Source organism: Sorex fumeus, unplaced genomic scaffold, assembly GCF_029834395.1.
Source record: "Sorex fumeus unplaced genomic scaffold, SorFum_2.1 ptg000008l, whole genome shotgun sequence".
Lineage (NCBI taxonomy): Eukaryota > Metazoa > Chordata > Mammalia > Eulipotyphla > Soricidae > Sorex > Sorex fumeus.
Window position 1 is genome coordinate 79077483 of NW_026606065.1, and position 19848 is coordinate 79097330.

Sequence of the window (19848 nt, forward strand, 5' to 3'; positions counted from 1 at the left end):
ATTCTCAATGTTTTCTTTGTATCCTTACTCAATATTCAAGTAAATATTCATGATAATCATCAAAAATATGTGAGCTACTAACAAAGCAGCAAGACTATATGAAAGACAACAGAATGAATCTATTAATCTAAATATCAAAAATTTTAGTGAAGAGGTAAATTTCAGAAGTTTTTAAACAGGAAGCTAAAAAAAATTTTTTTAAAGAGCAAGAGTAATAGTACAGAGGGTAGGATTCTTGTCTTGCTTGTGGCAGACCTGAGTCCAATCTCTAGCATCCCATACAATCCCCAGAGCCCTGCCAGGAATGATCCCTGGCCCAGCTGTGTGTGCCTCGCTTCCAAAAAATATTTTTAAAGGGTATCATACACTGTTACCTTAAGGGAAAATTAATGAAACTGAAAGTAACAGGTAAAGTAAAAAGGATACAAAGCAAACTGGATTCGATCACTCTACTGTTCATTGTCTTCCACAGTCCTTTGCATATTTTACAAGAATAATAAACCAGAGCATCAAGTCAACTTTTAAAAGGAGATTATTATAATGAATCTGCACAGCAAAGCCTGGCAAACTCCCGTGGCGTATTCAATATGCCAAAAATAGTAACAACAAGTCTGACAATGGAGATGTTACTGGTGCTTGCTCAAGCAAACTGATGAACAATGGGAGGACAGTGCTATTGTAATGAATAAAGATGTTAGAAATCGATGCTATGAGAAGACAGAACCATGAACCATGAAGATCCCAATCTCCGTAACATGCATGGCACATTTAAAATAGAATGTAAACAGTAATTTTAAGAACGAAGCATAAATTTAGTATATACATGTCCTCCCATCATTGTTCATTGATTTGCTCCAGCGGGCCCAGTAATGTCTCCATTTTGAGATCTGTTGTTACTGTGTTTGGCATACTGAATACGTCACCGGTAGCTTGCCAGGCTTTGCCACGTGGGCGAGATACTCTCAGTAGCTTGCTGGGCTTTCTGAGAGGGGCGGAGGAATTGAACCTGGCTCAGCCGGGCTGGCTGCGCGCAAGACAAATGCCCTACCGCTGTGCTATCGCTCCAGCATAAAGGGGTAATATTATGTTTGTTATGGAATAAATTGGAAAACTTAAGGAAGACAGAAATTTGAAAGACTAAAGGAGGAGACAACTGGAGATTGTCAAATGACACAAAATATGGTCATGAAGTATTGCTATATATATAGAGAGAGAGAGAGAAAGAGAGAGAGAGAGAGACTTGTAGTTATATAATGTAGAAAATGTTAGGCTAAAAAGAAAGCTACAAAAGAATATTATATATCTGTACTGGGGTTAAGCAGATTGTTGGGGACCCAGCTCAACGGTAAAGCACACTCGTTGCAGGTGTGAGGCCCTGAAATTGATCGCTGACATCTAAATTTCTTAATTAATGAGGCTGGTGCTATAAAATTAAAATAAAACATATTATGAAAGCATTAATTCACATCTATAAACATAAAGACCAAACTTAAGAGAAAGGGTTAAGAACTGTGTCACTGTTTTTGTGGTGGGAAGTGAAAACAGGCTATATTCTAAGTAAGTTTTATTCAAAAAATAAACAAAAGGTTCTGAAACATATGTGTGAGACTAGACAGTTGTGTCATTTATACTCTATAATGAAACTGAATCATTAACAACCTGTCCTCAATCCCTAGATGGATTTTTAGAAGTAAAAGGCATACATTAAATACAGAATGTATTGAAAGTATTCTTTAGTAACCTACTCTTTTGAATATCACTTTAGAAAAAGTGATTTCATTCTGTCACGACTGATCACCCTACTGACCTCTGCTGGTCCAACAAGGGAGAAGACACTGCAGTTGTTTTTCTGTCTTTCTTGTTTGCAGATAACGATGACTTAGGACTTGATTTTCTCTTTGGAGATTTGCTAGACTTCCTCAGAGAAGGTGATGGAGACAATTTTGATCTGACCATTTCAGGTGAAACCTTCAAAAGCATTCAGTAAAATAATCAGAAACTCCACAAATCATGATTAATAGAGGGCAACAAAACATGTTCCCTTGTTAAGAAACAAATAAGAATATTAAGTGTTCTAATAGCCACGATGCATTAAAATCAGTATGACTCCTGAATTCACACTTTTAACCAATATACTTAATTCCCTAACACAAGACTAATCTATGTATCAGAAAATACAATATTCTGGAAATAGACAGGGTCTATGAAAGACCTAATTTGAATACCATTTAATATGAGCTGATTACTCTAGGCAATAAAACCTCAGTTTTATACACAAATAGAATAGCAAAGAAATTTGTAATTCTCTACTAGGGTAATAAGAAGATTAAATAACATATATGAAGTGGCTGATATACACTAAGTTGTTCAATATAGGAATAATAATATAAGGTTTAACAAGCAACTTCTAAGTATAGATTGCTATAAATCATTAACATATATTAACATATTTCAATATACAGCATACCTCCTTTTTAATAATAATTTCTTCTCGCTTCTCCATATTTTCTTGTTCCAACTTCATTAATTCCCTCTGTATTTTCTGACGCTTCATTTCCAGTGACAATTCATGAACATAATCATAATTAATATCTCCATTGTCAGAATCTTAAAAAAAATTTCAATCAGAAATTATATTTTCTACATGAAAAAATTTGAACAATTTTCAACTATTTTTTTCATAAATTTAATTGGAAGGTTCTTTGATTAGAATAGATTCTTTGATTGGTTTCTTAAGAAAAAGCCACAAAGAAAGTTCCTGGGCTTTCTGATAGTATTACTGGATGGGCTGGATATTGGAATTTTTGTAGAAGATGAGAATTTTAAAGAATACAGTTAAAAAAACTCAGCTGTAAATTCTAACCATTAAAGATAACAAAGCTTTAATGTTTCATGCTGATATGAAAAAAATTATCCTCTTAATTTTCTTAAAAATTCATTAGTATTAAATAAAAGATGTTAGTTATAAAATACTATTCTCGTAGTTTAGTGGTATGAGTAATTAATTTGTACCTAAAACTAAAGGTAAAGGAAATTTTGTTTTTTTGTTTTTTGGACCACACCAGTAGTGCTGCTCAGTGCTGACTCTAAGGCCTTACTCTTGGCTCTGTGCTCAGGGATCAGTCCTAGTGGTGCTCAGACATACAAGGTGCAGGGACTCAAACCTAGGTTGGCCATGTGGCAGTTAAGTGCCCTACCTGCTATATTATCTCTCTGGCCCCAGTAAATAATTTTTCTCGATAACAAAAAATTTATACAATCTGAAGAGAATCAGAATATATCATTAACCAACTTCAATACTGTGTACATGAGTTGACTACTAAAGAACTGGTAACACTTCATTACAAGTGATGTGTACTAACTTCTTAGAAAAGTCCGTCTCTAGAGAATCTTATACCATGTCAATTTCCATTCATCTTCTCAAATGTGAAGAAATAAAGGCTGATTAAGCTTAAAATATGAAATTTAAAAACTGGCATAAAGAGTCACTTCATTACAAGGTGGATTTCAGTTCCTTTGTATTCCTACTCAACCCCTTGCTCTCCTTTGCTATTTATACAAAGCCTGAAAGAAGGAATCTCATTTCTTACATAGAAGGGGGGCCTCCCTTGATCACAAATTGCTGTGTCTTCTAAGTAGTCCTTTGCTGAGTCATAACAAAGACATCATTGTTATATATTGTTTAAATACACTAAAGTGCCAACTGCCCATTCATGACCACAGGAACTGAGAGACTAGCACCAAGCTATCTGACTGATACTCACCTTTATTGAAATATAATGACTATTTCTCAGTAAATATATATGATAATCACACATTTTAGTTGAAGGAATTACTAAATACTTAAAGGCATATAATTTTATAAAATAGCTGCAAACAACCCCTGTGCATCGCCAGGTATGACCCAAAAAGCAAAAAAAAAAAAAATTAAAAAATAAAATAAAATAAAATAGCTGCAAACAAATGAATATAATTAAATTATAGCTATCTCTATAGTTAGTTTTGTACTCCACTGAGGCACCTTTATTTAAGTGAATAATCAGATTCAACTATCTGGTAATTATGTAGCTAAATTAGTTAAAAATAAAAATTTGGGACTGGAGAGATAGATAGTATTGTGGGTAAGCTGATACGGGTTCAGTTCCCAGCACCACATATGATTCCTTGAGCACTACTATGAGGGATCCTTGAACACAGAGCCAGGAGTCAGCCCTAAGCACCGCTCAGTATAGACCTAAATAAAGCAAATAATAAAATAATAATAAAACTTCATAACCAAAACTTAAGTGCAAAAAAATCCAAACCTTAAATTATCGAGAGGCTAAGAAGGACAGTACTGCAGGTAGGTCTTCTGCCTAGACTGCAGCCAACCCAGATTATACCCCTGGCATCTCCCTGAGCACTGCCAGGAATAATCCCTAAGAGCAGCACCAGTAGTAACCTCTGAAGGGTATGTGGGGTATACCCCCCAAATAAATAAGAACTAATTTGAGAAAAATTCATTTGAGAAAAATAATCAAAGGAATATCAACAATCCAGGGGTCAGAGTGATAATACAGTAGGTAGGGCATTTCCTTGTCTGTGGCTGACCTGGGTTCAATCCCTGGCACCCCATATGGTCCTCCAAGCATCACCAGGAGTAATTCCTGAGTGCAGAGGAAAGAGTAACCCCTGAGCATCAGTGATATGGCTCCAAAATAAAGCAAACAAAACCCTTGCTATTTGGAAAACAACCAATCCAGAACACATGTAAGAAATTAGAAATTAGCTCTCAGTAACCGAAATATACCCAATCAAGGCGGAAGCCTGAGTAGTTAAATACATGTTAGGACATTGGTGGAAAGTCTTGGGCACTTTGGTGGCAATGAAGGAACTGTGGACATTAATGCCACAAATTCTAGGAGTCAGCTGGAGTGGCAGAACAGTGAGTAGGGTGCTTGGCCTTCATATGGTTAAACTGAGTTTGACATCCAGCATCCAATATGGTTCTCTGAACCTGCCAGGAGTGATGCCTAAACATAGAGCCAGGAGTAAGCCCTGAGCACTACATGTGGACCAAAAATAATTTTTTAAATTTATACACATAAAAAGAGCTCAAATGACTAAGATGCTGTTCAATAAAGGGGAGAAACTGGAATGTTAAAAAAAAAAATTAAAAAGCAGTGTGAATAGTTTCCTCATCCTTTGTATTACTACTATATCCTACTCTCTACTATATAAAACCAGCAAAGTAGAAACAAGTCAGTAAAATGATTATGAAACAAAAAGACATCACAACTGAAAGTGCATTAACACCCACAAAAGTACACAGGCTGAATAATCAATTGTAAAAATAGGAATTTGTATAACTCACCATCTCTAGTTGTTTCCCACTCTACATTTTCTTCTTCACTTTCAGGAGTTCTCTCCTTAGTGATCTTTATGTCTTCCTTTTCTCTATGTCTTCCTCTTGAAGATTCTTTCTAAAAAGTACATACATATGCAGAGATTACTGAACTTTTAAAAACTGTTCGAGCAATTCTTTTTGGGGGAGGAGTGGAGGAGTGGGGAGACACCAGCAGTGCTCAGGGCTTAATCCTGGCTCTGCACTCAAGAATCACTTCGGGCAGGTCCAGGAGACCAATTAGCATATAGGGCGCCTGGGATGAAACCAGGTCAGCTGCATGCAAGGTAAGTGTTCTAACTGCTGGACTCTCTCTCTGACCCTGTATGAACAATTCTTGCAATATAGAATATGTCTAACTTCATCTGTCTCAAAAAAAAAAAAAAAAAACACTAAAAAGAGGAAGTGAGGGGCTGGAGCGATAGCACAGCAGGTAGGGCGTTTGCCTTGCACGTGGCCAGCCCGGGTTTAATTCCCAGCATCCCGTATGGTCCCCCGAGCACAGCCAGGACTAAGTCCTGAGTGCATGAGCCAGGAGTAACCCCTGTGCATTGCCTGTTGTGACCCAAAAAAGTAAAAAGTAAAAAAAAAAAAAAAAGAGGAAGTAACAATTTCTAGTTTAGTACAACAAGTAGACTATATACTAAAGGACAACCATTAAGTAAAAGTAAAGAATTAACCTTAAAAATATACAACATGGGGCTGGAGCAATAGCACAAGCGGGTAGGGCGTTTGCCTTGCACTAGGCTGACCCGGGTTCAATTCCCAGCATCCACATGGTCCCCTGAGCACCACTAGAAGTAGTTCCTGAGTGCAGAGCCAGAAGTAACCTCTGTGCATCATTTGGCAGGTATGACCCAAAAAGAAGAAAAATGCAACATAATTCTAATACTTAACCACTGAACTATCCATGGCATACCAGGATTCTACCAAGATTCTATGTGAAAGTTATAAAAGTTGGTAAAAAAAAAAGAAAGGATAAAACACAAAAGAAGTTTTTGATTATATTGAAAATGACCCCAAAAGGGTTACACCATTTACAGTAGATTCTCAATTATCATTGGTAATCTAAGACTTGTTAGTCAGTAACAGCATTTTCCAACATCCTTTAAATTAAGTACAAACTCGTTTAATCCTCATGGAGTCAGGGATTTGGCTTAGTGGTAGACTCCTGTTGATTCTGAGCACTGGGGCAATAAAAAAACAATTATGTAGGAAAATGCTTTTATAAGAAGAGATTATCCTCTATTTTGATTAAACAAAAAAATAGCAAATATGTTTAGAAACTTTGTTCTTGTATTGAAGTTAAAATGTATTCCATGTTTAACAGTAGCCTATAGACAAAATAGGACAACAGTATTCAGCTTATAAAGCTTATTTGCAAGGAAATGCCAGGAACTGCAACTTATAAGCTTAATTAAATATTTTATTAAACAAGATAAATATTATAAACCACAGTAACAAAATCAACTAACTCATACATGATATACATTGTTACTTCACATCGTGGCATCTTTTATTTGCAGTCTAAAACCAGACTATGAAAGATACTAATACACAAGAACAGTTAAGTGCTAAAATTTCTTTTGGGTTATTACCAGACATAAAATATGGCTGCTTAAAACAAATTATTTCCTCGTTGAAGTCTTCTCTAAAGATATCTATTATATGACAGAATTAGGTATGAAAACAGTTTGCACTGATACAATGGTTGCTGATAAGATGACTGAAGTTGACAAAAATCATTTAAAAATTACCAAACAGGAAAAAAAAGAACTTGCCATTTATATAGCACAAAAGAAAGAATGCAATTTATTCTTATATTTAAAAAATATTCAGTAGAACACTAATAAAAAACTATTCTATATCCCACACAGCTTTTGAAAAGTTCTTACTGATTAAACCCACTAAAAAGCTAGTATATATTAAATTAAAAATAATAAACTGTGTGTTCCCGCTCAAGTACCAAGTAGTATCCAACTATAATTTAGTTGAAAAATGTTAAGAGCAGCAGTGCTGGTACTGAAAAATAAATTATCTGCACATTTCTAACAGTACACTTTAGAATCAGAAATGTTAAAATCAATTTCACCACGTTTATGTGAGTAATTAATATTTACCCTAAATAGCAACAATAAACATTTTTTAACTCTTATTTTTCAACATGACTCTGAATCTACCCTCAGAGAACACATAAAATTTCTATTAAAAACTACTAGATGCTAAATACAGGCTTCAATAAGTTTTTTTGTTTCCGGTTAAAAGATACATTTTCTGGGGTTGGACAGATATTACAGTGAGTAGGACGTTTGCCTTCCATGTGGCCAACCTGAGTTTGATCTCTGGCATCCCATACTCTCTCCTGAGCACTGCCAGAAGAGAACACTAAGCAGAGAGCTAGGAGTAAGCTCAAAGCCCCACCAGAATGAAGAAACAAAAGGGCTACTGCTTAAGGTGAGGGGGAGAAGGAGTGGGAAGGAAGGAGGTACATTTTCTTTCTAATGTTTTCATACTATCCTGACTCAGATCTTATTATAGGAAGTTACTGTGATAACACTTCAGGTTATTTTTAAAATGTCACATTTTCTCATTTTCTCAATTTCAACAGAAATCATTCCTATGTCATGTAGGTATTTCTTCCTTTCTCTTTTCATGATTAAGTAAGCAAGGTCTGGTACTACTTGTCATGTACAGCTGCATAGACTGCAATCTCACCTTCCTGTATTCTAGAGAAGAATGGCTGACCATCTAAATTTTCTTAAAAGAAAACATATTACTTAAAAGTACAGCCAATTGATTATAGTGTATTCTAGATTAGTCATCCCGGACCATGAACATCTTGATATATTTGCTAAAAATCACAATATTTAAGCCAGTGCCCTTGTGATAAGATCAAGTATCAGGAGCAGCAGGCAAGACAGAACAGTGGGTAAATCTCACTTGTCTTGCAGGCGGCCAACCCAGGTTTGATCCCTAGAACCCCATGGGTTTCTGGAGTCCCACCAGGAGTGGTCCAAAAAAAAAAAACAAACCAGAGAGAGAGAGAGAGAGAGGAGAGAGAGAGAGAAAGAGAAAGAGAAAGAGAAAGAGAGAGAGAGAGAGAGAGAGAGAGAGAGAGAGAGAGAGAGAGAGTCATAGAATTCAGACTTTTTTTGAATCTCTAAGAAAAGAGACAGCACCAGTAAGGTTTGTAGGTTTGTAGAAATAACCTGTGATTAAACATAACATGATTTCTAAGTCTCCTGACCCCGCGCCTGGCTGTCTTCGTGGGGGTCCCTCGGACGGGGGTGGGTTGAGTTTCCCTCCCCGTCCCGAGCAGAGCCCGGGCAGTGCCCCGAAGACCTCCGGAACCAGCCACAACCATGCTGAGACCACCCTCCACACGCATGAAGGGTAGTACCAGCAGAGAGGAACAAAGGCATGCGGGTCCCAGGGCTGAGATCTCCAAGCCTACTCGGATCAGGGCTGAGCATCCTCCACCCAGATCCTCCATCTTCCAGTTGGCGGGGGTCACTCCCACCAACTGACCCCCAGCGCCGAGTAATCCCATCAAGACAGCCAAGACCCAGACACTATAAAACCCAGCTCCCGGAAGCGCGCGGCCACATTCGCGGCCGCACGGCATCTTATTATCTCATTCTTGCTTTGACAACCTGGCAGGCCACTGAGTGTAGCCTGCCCACGCGGCAGAGTCTGGCAAACTCCCCGTGGCGTACCCAATATGCCAAATACCAGCAACAATGATGGGTCTCATTCTGCTAACCCTGAAAGAGCCACAAAGAATGTGGCACTTTTTATAATCTCAGGGCTAAGACAAAGGAGACGTTACTGGTGCCTGCTGGAGGCAATCGACGAACAGGATGATCATGATCGTGATCGTGATTATTTCTAAAACAAAACATGAATTCATTGCTGGTTAAAATTTGTGTCAGTAAAGGTCAACTTTTGCTACCAAATAAATCTATAACTTTGGAAAATGTTTTTAAAAGTTTCTTACCTATCACCAATAAGTATTAAAAATGTTCACTTTAAAATGCTTATGCTTTATTACTATTTCATCTTTATAGCTTAGGCACTATATACATGGGTGGCTTAAATTCATTATGAATTGCATTTTTAAATAGTGAGGGATATTTACATAGTAAAATATTGCATAAAAACAAGTTCTGAAGCAGAAAAAACAAGTTATAACAGCTTTTATAGACTACTATAAAAGTCTATAAAAAAAGTATATATACCACTACTATCACAGCTACTTTAGTAACGAGAATTAAATGTATATGTCTATAAAAAATGAACAAACTTGGACAAACTTGCAGGCTATCGAATGTAGCCTGCCCACAGGGCAGAGTCTGGCAAACTCCCCGTGGCGTACCAAATATGCCAAATACCAGTAACAATGATGGGTCTCATTCTCCTAAAGAGCCTTGAATATAATCTCAGGGCTAGGATGAAAGAGACATTACTGGGGCCTGCTCGAGGCAATCGACGAATAACAGGATGATGAAATGAAAAAATGAAAAATAAAAAATGAAAACTAATTTTTACCAGCATGTAAAAGAATATATCTAATAGTTATGGAAGTCCTCTTTTTAAAAGAATTTCAGAGGAAAAAAAATTCTCAATGTCTCTACAGATAGTTTTTCAAAGTAACAGACATTCACATCCATTTCAAACAATTCTAATTGTTAGAAAATTCCTTTTCACCTCTTCCTTAAACCTTTCCAGAATATCTTTATTGGAACTATTTTTGACCTTTTCAGTGACAACAATCTAATACTTTTGAAAAAGATATATTTGAACTATATACTAAAGCTCTCCCTAGTAACACTTATACCAGTCTTAAGAGAACCTACATACCTTACATACTGATTATTCATTAACACTGTATGATTCATATACGTCCCACCACTGTCATCTTCTCTGTGCTTTAGTAAGATGTGATATTTAAAATTAACCTCCTCTTATGAGAGAACACATTAGTATATAGCTAATGCAGTATGTTTCAGAGCTTCAAAATTTCAAGGTCAGGAGATTTACTCACACTGAAATCACCACCATACTGGAAATACTAGCTAATGTAATAAAAAGAAAAAAAAATGTATGCAGAGAATGAAAAATTGTCTTTGTATATGAGATGCTTTATCTTTAGAAATTCTAAATGAATTACCAATTCTAGGAAATTATAAGTAATAGTGAGGTTTGGGGACAAAAGATTAACATGCAAAAGCTAGTCACTTTCCTACAGAAGTGAAATTAGAGGGATGAGGAAATAGTTCAAGTAGTGAAGCATGTAAGTAGTATGTTCACCACTAGAGTGGTGCTAATGGCCCCAAAGTTCCACTCAGAGTGAACTTAGCCCACGGAACACCACCAGGATGGTCCAACAACAAGTGTAAAACCAAGTGAACAAACTAAACAGAATTAAATAAAGCCCTTTTTGGACAGGAAGATTTAGTACCATTAAAAGCCAGTTCTTCCTAACTTCACTTATAAATTAATATAACCTCGATCAAAATTCCATTATTTTCTGGACACAGACGAACTGATTCTAAAAAGTAAGTGAAAAGGCAGGAGACTCAGAATATCAGAATAACCACCACAAAAGTAAGGAAGACAAGGCCCAGAATGTGGCTCAGTGGTAAAGCACATGCCTTGATATGTTATGGCTGAATCTGATCCTAGGTACAAGGTCCCCCTGAGCCTCACCAAGTATGACTCTAGCGACCCGAGTATTGACCCCCTAGACTAAGCACCAAAATACTAGGATCACTGTCATATCAAGCATCACCAGAAAGGACCCTATTTTTTTTTTTAAGTCATTACCCTGCAGCACTGTAGCACTGTCCTCCCATTGTTCTTCGATTTGCTCGAGCAGGCACCAGTAACATCTCCATTGTGAGAATTGTCGTTACTGTTTTTGGCATATCAAACATACTACGTCACAGGTAGCTTGCCAGGCTTTGCCATGTGGGCAGGATACTTGCCGGCAGAATACTCTCGGTAGCTAGCCAGGCTCTCTGAGAGGGGCAGAGGAATCAAACCTGGGTCAGCCGCGTGCAAAGCAAACGCCCTAGCCGCTGTGCTATCGCTCCAGCCCTCATTACCCTATATAAGATAATCTAGATTTCCTTTTTTATCAAATGGCTATCAAACTATTTTAGCACCATTTGTTGAAAAAATGATCTTTCCTTTCAAAACCAGAATCATCTTTGTTTATCTTACATCTGTTGGTTTTATTTTCATGGGTCTATTTTGTGCTAGGGCTTCAATACATCAAGTCCAATACATCAGGATCCTCCGTAAGCTGTATTGCGGATTTACTACCAGGATCTCACCATTCTACAAAGAAGTGATCGTTGATGTCAAGAGAGGGGTGCGGCAGGGTGATACCATTTCACCGAAACTCTTCAGTGCCACCCTCGAGAACATCATGCGACGACTGGAATGGGAAGGAATGGGAGTGAAGATAGATGGTCGGCAACTACACCACCTCCGCTTTGCTGATGACATTGTTTTAATAACACCAAACATCAGCCAAGCGGCACAAATGCTGGCCGACTTTGACCGTGAGTGTGGAAAGGTAGGACTACAGCTGAATCTCACGAAGACAATGTTTATGAGAAACAGCCTCGTTCCTGACGCCCCATTCGCTCTCAATGGAACGACCATCTCCGAATGCAACAGCTATGTATACCTAGGTCGAGAGGTCAACATGACAAATGACCTGGCACCCGAGCTGCGCAGGAGGAAGAGAGCGGCTTGGAATGCCTTCAAGAACGTCGAAGAAATAGCTAAGAGGACAAAGAACCTCTGGCTCCGGGCACATCTCTTTGATTCCACTGTTCTTCCTGCATTAACATATGCCTCAGAGACCTGGGCCCTACGCAAACAAGATGAGAACGCTATTCAGGTCTCCCAAAGAAGAATAGAAAGAGCTATGCTTGGAATATCACGTTTCACTCAAATGAGAGAAAGAATCCGGAGTTCTGACATCCGTCGACGATCAAGAATCAGGGAGGCTGTCTCTTTTGCCAAGGTGTCGAAAATCAGATGGGCTGGTCACGTAATGAGATTTAAAGACGACCGCTGGACTAGAGCTGTTACCGACTGGATTCCACGGGATGTCAAAAGACCGCGTGGCCGCCCACTTACCAGATGGTCAGACTTCTTCGTCAAGATCATGAACGATCGGTTTGAGGCCCTTCATGTTCCCGGAGCGAACAGATGCCATTGGGCTACACTAGCACGCGACAGGGACAAATGGAGACGTTACTGGCGCCCGCTGGAGCAAATCGACGACTAACGGGAAGTTAAGTGATTAAGTGTGATTTTGTGCTCTCTATCCAATTTATCTGCGTACTTTCACCAATACCACACAATGTATTTATCAGCTTAGCTTTATTTGTAGACCCTGGCTTTGTATAGTGCCAACTGTGCTAAAGATTTTATAGATAAAATACAAAAGAAACAATTCATTAAAGAAAGAATAAAATGAACTTTAGAGGATTGCAAATTAAGACCACAAAACATTGCTACACAGTTTCTACACTAGCCAAAATCTAGAATACTAATAATCAGGACTGGGGCAATAGCACAGCGGGTAGGGCATTTGCCTTGCATGTGAACAGGTGAATGACCTGGGTTTGATTCCCAGCATCCCATAGGGTCCCCCGAGAACTGCCAGGAGTAATTCCTGAGTAACTGCATGAGCTAGGATTAACCCCTGTGAAATGCTGGGTGTAACCCAAAAAATAAATAAATAAATAAAAATAAAAGAAACAGAATACTGATTAACCAAATTAGCAAAGATACAGAGTAATTGACTTCATCACATTGCGTGTGAGAATACAAAATACAGTAACTTTATGAGACAGTTTCTTATAAAAACAAATGCACTCTAACCGTACAATCTTAAAATCACATTCCTTGGTACTTGTTGTGTTAAAAATGTATTATGCAAAAACTGCTCACAGATATTTATAGCATCCTCCACCCCTCTCGGAGAGCCCGGCAAGCTACCGAGAGTATTCGATATGCCAGACACAGTAACAACAAAGTCTCCAATGGAGACGTTACTGGGCCCGCTCGAGCAAATCGACGATCAACGGGAGGGCCTTTACTTTACTTTACTCATAATTGGCCAAACTTGAAAGCAACCAAGATATCCACTCATATATAAACAAATAACAGAGTAACAGCATTTTTATTTTATTTTTTAAGGAGCTACCAAGCAAAATAAGTAAAAAAAGACAAACATAAAACATCTGAATTCATGTGTGAGCTATTTAAAAAAATAAAAATAAAAAAAGCACACAGAACCAAACCAAATATTGGATTCTGACTGCAAAACTGAATTTACCAGAGGGGAGAGGAGTCAGAGTACAGGAGGTTTGCTGGACTGTGGTGGAAGAATATAGGTACTTTGGTGGTAGGTATAATTAATATACATACATCTTAAGAAGTCTGAAACCATATTCCTCAAATGCAGTGCTACAAATTACCTGAATTTTAAAATTAAGACATAAGCTATGAAGTCATAAAGTGAGTTTAAGCAGAATTTTAAGTGACTATTACTAAAAGAAAGAAGTAATCTACAAAGGTTACATTATCTATGATTCTAACTGTACATTCTGGAAAAGACAAATGTCAACATTAAAGAGATAAGTGGTTACCAAAAAATGGAGAGAAGAGGAAGAATAGAAAAGGCAAAGAGAATTTTTGGTTTGTTTAATAGTTACATACAGTAGTGCTCAGGAATCACTTCTGGGGTGGTCAGGGGTGCCAGGAAGGACTGAACTAGTCTTGGCCACTTGCAAGGTAAACAACTTAACCCTGTATTATCTTTCCAGCTCTAGAGAGAATGTTTTTTGTTGTTTTTTTCTGGGTCTCACTGGGCAATGCTCAGGAGTTACCCCTGGCTCTGCACTCAGGAATTACTCCTGGCGGTGCTCGGGGGGACCATATGGGATGCTGGGAATCGAACCCCGGTCAGCCACGTACAAGGCAAACGCCCTACCTGCTGTGCTATCGCTCCAGCCCCACTAGAGAAAATTTTTAAGAGAGTGAAAATATTCTGTTTGATTCAGATCATTATGTTTCAATAATTCCATAACAAACCACTAATAAAATTTAATATAACTTTGGTAAATTGATTCCTACCCTAACTGGTGAGGACGACTCCTCTGCATTTCGTTTCTGAGAATCAGCATCCACATCTTGACGCTTGTTCTTCATTCTTTCTCTAAGATCTCCAGTAGGTCTTTCTGGTGACCTATGAGCCAAACAACAAAAACAGTCAAAAATCTGACTTCTGTAACATTTTATGAGAATATAAAAAATACTCTTACACATCTCAACATAATCTTCTCATCATAGGTCCTAAAGTTCAAAAACTACTTAGTTTAAATATTATTATGCAAAACACATGAGTGTCACGTATAAGTTTACAACTAATACCTATCAATATATAATCGTTAAAATTCTATAAGGTGGCATACTGATTAATAACAGCCTGTATCTGAGTTAAATTTGTAAAATTAACAAGTTAATTTGCTTTCCCACTAATCACAAATTTACTTTTAAAAATGTAGCACTGTAGTGGGCTGGAGCGATAGCCATGGGTAAGGCATTAGCTTTGCACATGGCTGACATGGCCGACCTGGGTTCGATTCCTCCGCTCCTCTCGGAGAGCCCAGCAAGCTACCGAGAGTATCTCACCCGCATGGTAGAGCCTGGCAAGCTCCTCATGACATTTCAATATGCCAAAAACAGTAACAAGTCTCACAATTTGTTGTGAGACATTACTGGTGCCTGCTCTACCAAATCGATGAACAACTGTCCTCCCATTGTTCATCGATTTGCTCGAGGGAGCACCTGTAATGTCTCCATTGTGATACTTGTAACTGTGTTTGGCATATCTAATACGCCACACGGAGCTTGCCAGGCTCGGCCATGCGGGCGGGATACTCTCGGTAGCTTACCGGGCTCTTCAAGAGGGACGGAGTAATCGAACCCAGGTCTGCTGCGTGCAAGGCAAACGTGCAAGGCGAACCCAGGTCTGCTGCGTGCAAGGCAAACGCCCTACCCACTGTGAAACAGTGACCAAAATACAAAGACAGTCTACAGAATGGGAAAGAATATTCGCCGAATACACATCTGACAGGGGGTTGATATCAAGGATATACAAAATACTTGTTGAACTCCACAAGAAGAAAACATCCAACCCCATCCAAAAATGGGTCAATGAAATGAACAGAAACTTTCTCAAAGAAGAAATCCGAATGGCAAAAAAGCACATGAGAAAATGCTCTACATCATTAATCATCAGGGAGATGCAGATCAAAACCACAATGAGATACCATCTCACACCTCAGAGATTGGCCCACATTCAAAAGAACAAAAGCAACCAATGCTGGCGTGGATGTGGCGAGAAAGGGACACTCCTTCACTGTTGGTGGGAATGTCCACTGGTTCAGCCCTTCTGGACAACAGTATGGACGATTCTCCAAAAATTAGAAATTGAGCTCCCATTTGACCCAGCAATACCACTCCTGGGAATATATCCCAGAGAGGCAAAAATGTATAGTCGAAGTGACATCTGCACTTGTTTGTTCGTTGCAGCACTCTTTACAATAGCCAGAAACTGGAAGAAACCTGAATGCCCAAGAACAGATGACTGGTTAAAGAAACTTTGGTACATCTACACAATGGAGTACTATGTAGCTGTTAGAAAAGATGAAGTCATGAAATTTACATACAAGTGGTACAACATGGAGAGTATCATGCTAAGCGAAATAAGTCAGAAAGAGAGGGATAGACATAGAAAGACTGCATTCATCTGGGGGATATAAAGTAACAAAATATGAGATTAATACCCACGAATAGCTGAGATCAGCACCAGGAGGATTACTCCATAGCTTAGAGACCAGCCAGGCATTCTAGGGGAAAGGGCAGCTCAGATAGAGAAGGGAGCACTAAATAAAGGGTGTTTGGAGGATCCTCCCAGGAGGGGAGATGCATGTCGAAAGTAGACTATGGACTGAACATGTTTGCCACTCAATGCCTCTTTTGCAGACCACAACACCCAAAAGAAGAGAGAGAACACAAGGGATTGCCCTGCCACAGAGGCAGGGTGGGATGGGGGGGATGGGGGTGGGGGGGATATTATCCATGGTGGTGGAAAATGGGCACTGGTGGAGGGATGGGTATTTGATCATTGTATAATCGAAACCCAAGCACAAAAAATTGTAAATCTACAACTGTACCTCATGGTGTTTCACTAATAAAAAAAAGAGAAAAAACTGCTTTATACCACTTTGATATATTAGCTCAGAAACAATAATGTAATCTACATAATTATGTGGTTTCATATGACATCAAAACACAAGAAAATATAATTTTCTATAATTCTGGTAGCTCTCAACTTTTTTTTTGTTTTTAATTTTTATTAGTGAGACACCATGAGGTACAGTTGTAGACTTACAAATTTTTGTGCTTGAGTTTCAATTATACAATGATCAAATACCCATCCCTCCACCAGTGCCCATTTCCCACCAGCACGGATCCCAGTATCCCTCCCACCCCCCATCCTCTCCATCCCACCTGCCTCTGTGGCAGGGCATTCCCCTCTGTTCTCTCTCTCCTTTGGGGTGTTGTGGTTTGCAAAAGTGCTAACTCTCAACTCTTAAAACTAAATGTATTATAAAATAATTTTGTAAAAAGAATTTTAAAGCTACAGAGTTTAGATAATGCATCGATGTAAGACCATCAATTTTAAGCACACAGATAAATTTAAAATAAAATATATATTGTAAGTTACCACTAATATTTGGTTTTGTGAAATATATTCTTACCCTCCTCAACTCATAAAGGATGAAAATGACTCCTTCTCAACTCACAAAAATAAATTTAATTAATATTATTTCAGAATAGAAAGTTTTAAAAAAGCTAATTTTGACCACCAAAAAAAATTTTATTACTTTTTTCAAAAGATAATGAAGTACATAAATACTGATAACTATTTTAAGTAAAGTTGATCAACCAACTCAATTCCTTTAACATTTTTTACATGGTTGATGAGAAGTTTCAATCAATGTGCACTGAACACATAAAAATTCAAATTAATAAAAATATTAATGTTCTGTTGTAATACTGGTAGCACAGCCAAAGAAATCAGCACATCACAAGCAATTTTATTATTTTTTATTGACTCACCATTATATAGTTACAAAGCTTTCATGATTGATTTTCAGTCATACAATGGTCGAACACCCATCCCTCTACCAGTGTCCAGTTTCCACCACTAATGGCCCCAGTATCTCTCCCGCCCCTCCCCCACCCCACCCCACCCCACCCCGACTCTATGGCAATTTCCTTCTTATTTGCTCCCTTCTTTTGAGCATTATGGTTTGCAATAGATACTGAGAGGCCATCATGTTTGGTCCTTTATCTACTTTGGGCACGTATCTCCCATCCCAAGAAATCCCTCTAACCACCATTGACTTAGTGATCCCTTCTCTATTGTAGCTGCCTTCCCCCCCCCCCCCCCGCCCCCACCCCACCCCGGCTCGTGAGGCAGGTTTCCTGGCTCTTGTCTCTACTGTCCCTGGGTGTTAGTCTCATATTATGCTACTTTATATTCCACAAATGAGTGCAGTCATCCTGTGCCTGTCCTCCTCTGACTCATTTCACTTAGCATGATACTCTTCATATACACCCACTTATAAGCAAATTTCATAACTTCATCTTCCCTAACAGCTACATAGTATTCCATCGTGTAAATGTACCATGATTTCTTTAACCAGTCATCTGTTCTCTGGCACTTGGGTTGTTTTCCAGATTCTGGCTATTGTAAAAGAATGCTGCAATGAACGTACAGGTGCAGGTGTCATTTTTACTGTGTTCTTTTGCATCCCCGGGGTATATTCCCAGAAGTGGTATTGCTCCGTGATATGGAAGCCCAGTTTCTAGTTTTTTGAGGTATGTTCATATTGTTTTCCAGAACGACTGGACGAGTCACCATTACCACCATTACCACGAACAATGAAATAGTGTCCTATTCTCCACACATCCCTACCAGCACTGGTTGTTCTTATTCTCTTTGATGTGCATCAGTCTCTGTGGTGTAAAATAGTATCTCATTGTTGTTTTAATTTGCATCTCCCTGATGATTAGTGATGTAGAACACTTTTTCATGCGCCTTTTGGCCATTTGTATTAATTTTTTGATGGGATTGGAAGTTTTTTCCTTGCACAGTTCTACTAATGTCTTTTATATCTTGGATATTAACCCCTTATCTGATGGGTACTGGGTAAATAATTTTTCCTATCCATTGGGCTTTCTCTGTATTTCGGTCACTATTTCTCTTGAGGTGCAGAAGCGTCTTAGTTTAATATAGTCCCGTTTGTTCATGTTTGTTTCCACTTGCTTGGTCAGTGGTGTTTCATCCTTAAGGATGCCTTTAGCTTCCAAGTCATGGAGGGTTCTACCTACATTTTCCTCCATGTACCTTAGGGATTCAGGTCTAATATTGAGGCCTTTAATCCACTTTGATCTGAGTTTTGTACCTGGCATTAGACAGAGGTCTGAGTTTATTTTTTTTTGTGTAGCTGTCTTAGTTTTCCTAGCACCATTTGTTGAAGAGGCTTTTCTTGCTCCACTTCACATTTCTTGCTCCTTTATCAAAGCTGAAGTGATCATATATTTGAGTCTGTGACAGAGTATTCAACTCTGTCCACTGATCTGCAGGTCTGTTTCTATTCCAGTATCATACTGTTTTAATTAATGTTGCTTTGTAGTACAGTTTGAAGTTGGGGCAGGTGATGCCACCCATCTTCTTTTTCCCAATGATCGCTTTAGCTATGGGGGTGGGGGGTAGAGGGAGTGAACTTCAAGAGTGTTTTATCTATTTCTTTGAAAAATGTCATGGGTATCTTTACAGGGACCACACTGAATCTGTATGTTCTGGGGAGTATTGCCATTTGGACAATGTTAATCCTCCTGATCCATGAGCAGAGGCTATGTTTCCATTTCCTAGAGTCCTCTTTTATTTCTTGAAGCAGTGTTTTGTAATTTTCTTTGTATAGGTCCTTTACTTCTTTAGTTAAGTTGATTCCGAGGTACTTAATTTTCTGAGGCACTATTGTGCACGGGATCGTTTTTTAAACATCTCCTTCTTTTCTTTCATTATTTGTAGACAGGAAAGCCATGGACTTTTGGGTGTTGATTTTGTAGGCTGCCACTTTACTAATCTACTGTATCTAGGAGCTTTTTTGTAGTCTTTAGAAGTTTCTTAGTATCATGTCATCCACAAATAGTGATAGCATGCCTCGCCCTTGATATTTTTCTTGCCTAACTACTATGGCAAGAACTTCTAATACTATATTGAATAGAAGTGGTAAGAGTGGGCAACTTGTCTTGTCCCCGATCTTAGAGGGAAGGCTTTTAGTTTCTACCCATCAAGA

The 19848-nt window shown here is 38.5% G+C and overlaps 1 protein-coding gene across 4 annotated transcripts in view; it reads right to left on the reverse strand.

Annotated features, from left to right (window-relative positions):
* The window catches only part of ZC3H13 (zinc finger CCCH-type containing 13), a 70720-nt gene that overhangs the window by 48517 nt on the left and 2355 nt on the right, over positions 1-19848 (reverse strand). For all 4 annotated transcript variants that reach the window (XM_056108569.1, XM_056108562.1, XM_056108553.1 and 1 more), the window contains exons 4-7: positions 14546-14657; positions 5354-5462; positions 2468-2607; positions 1808-1968 (exon numbers count right to left, since the gene is read on the reverse strand). In XM_056108569.1, coding sequence (XP_055964544.1) covers positions 1808-1968; positions 2468-2607; positions 5354-5462; positions 14546-14657 — 522 coding nt within the window. The remainder of the gene's footprint in view (positions 1-1807; positions 1969-2467; positions 2608-5353; positions 5463-14545; positions 14658-19848) is intronic.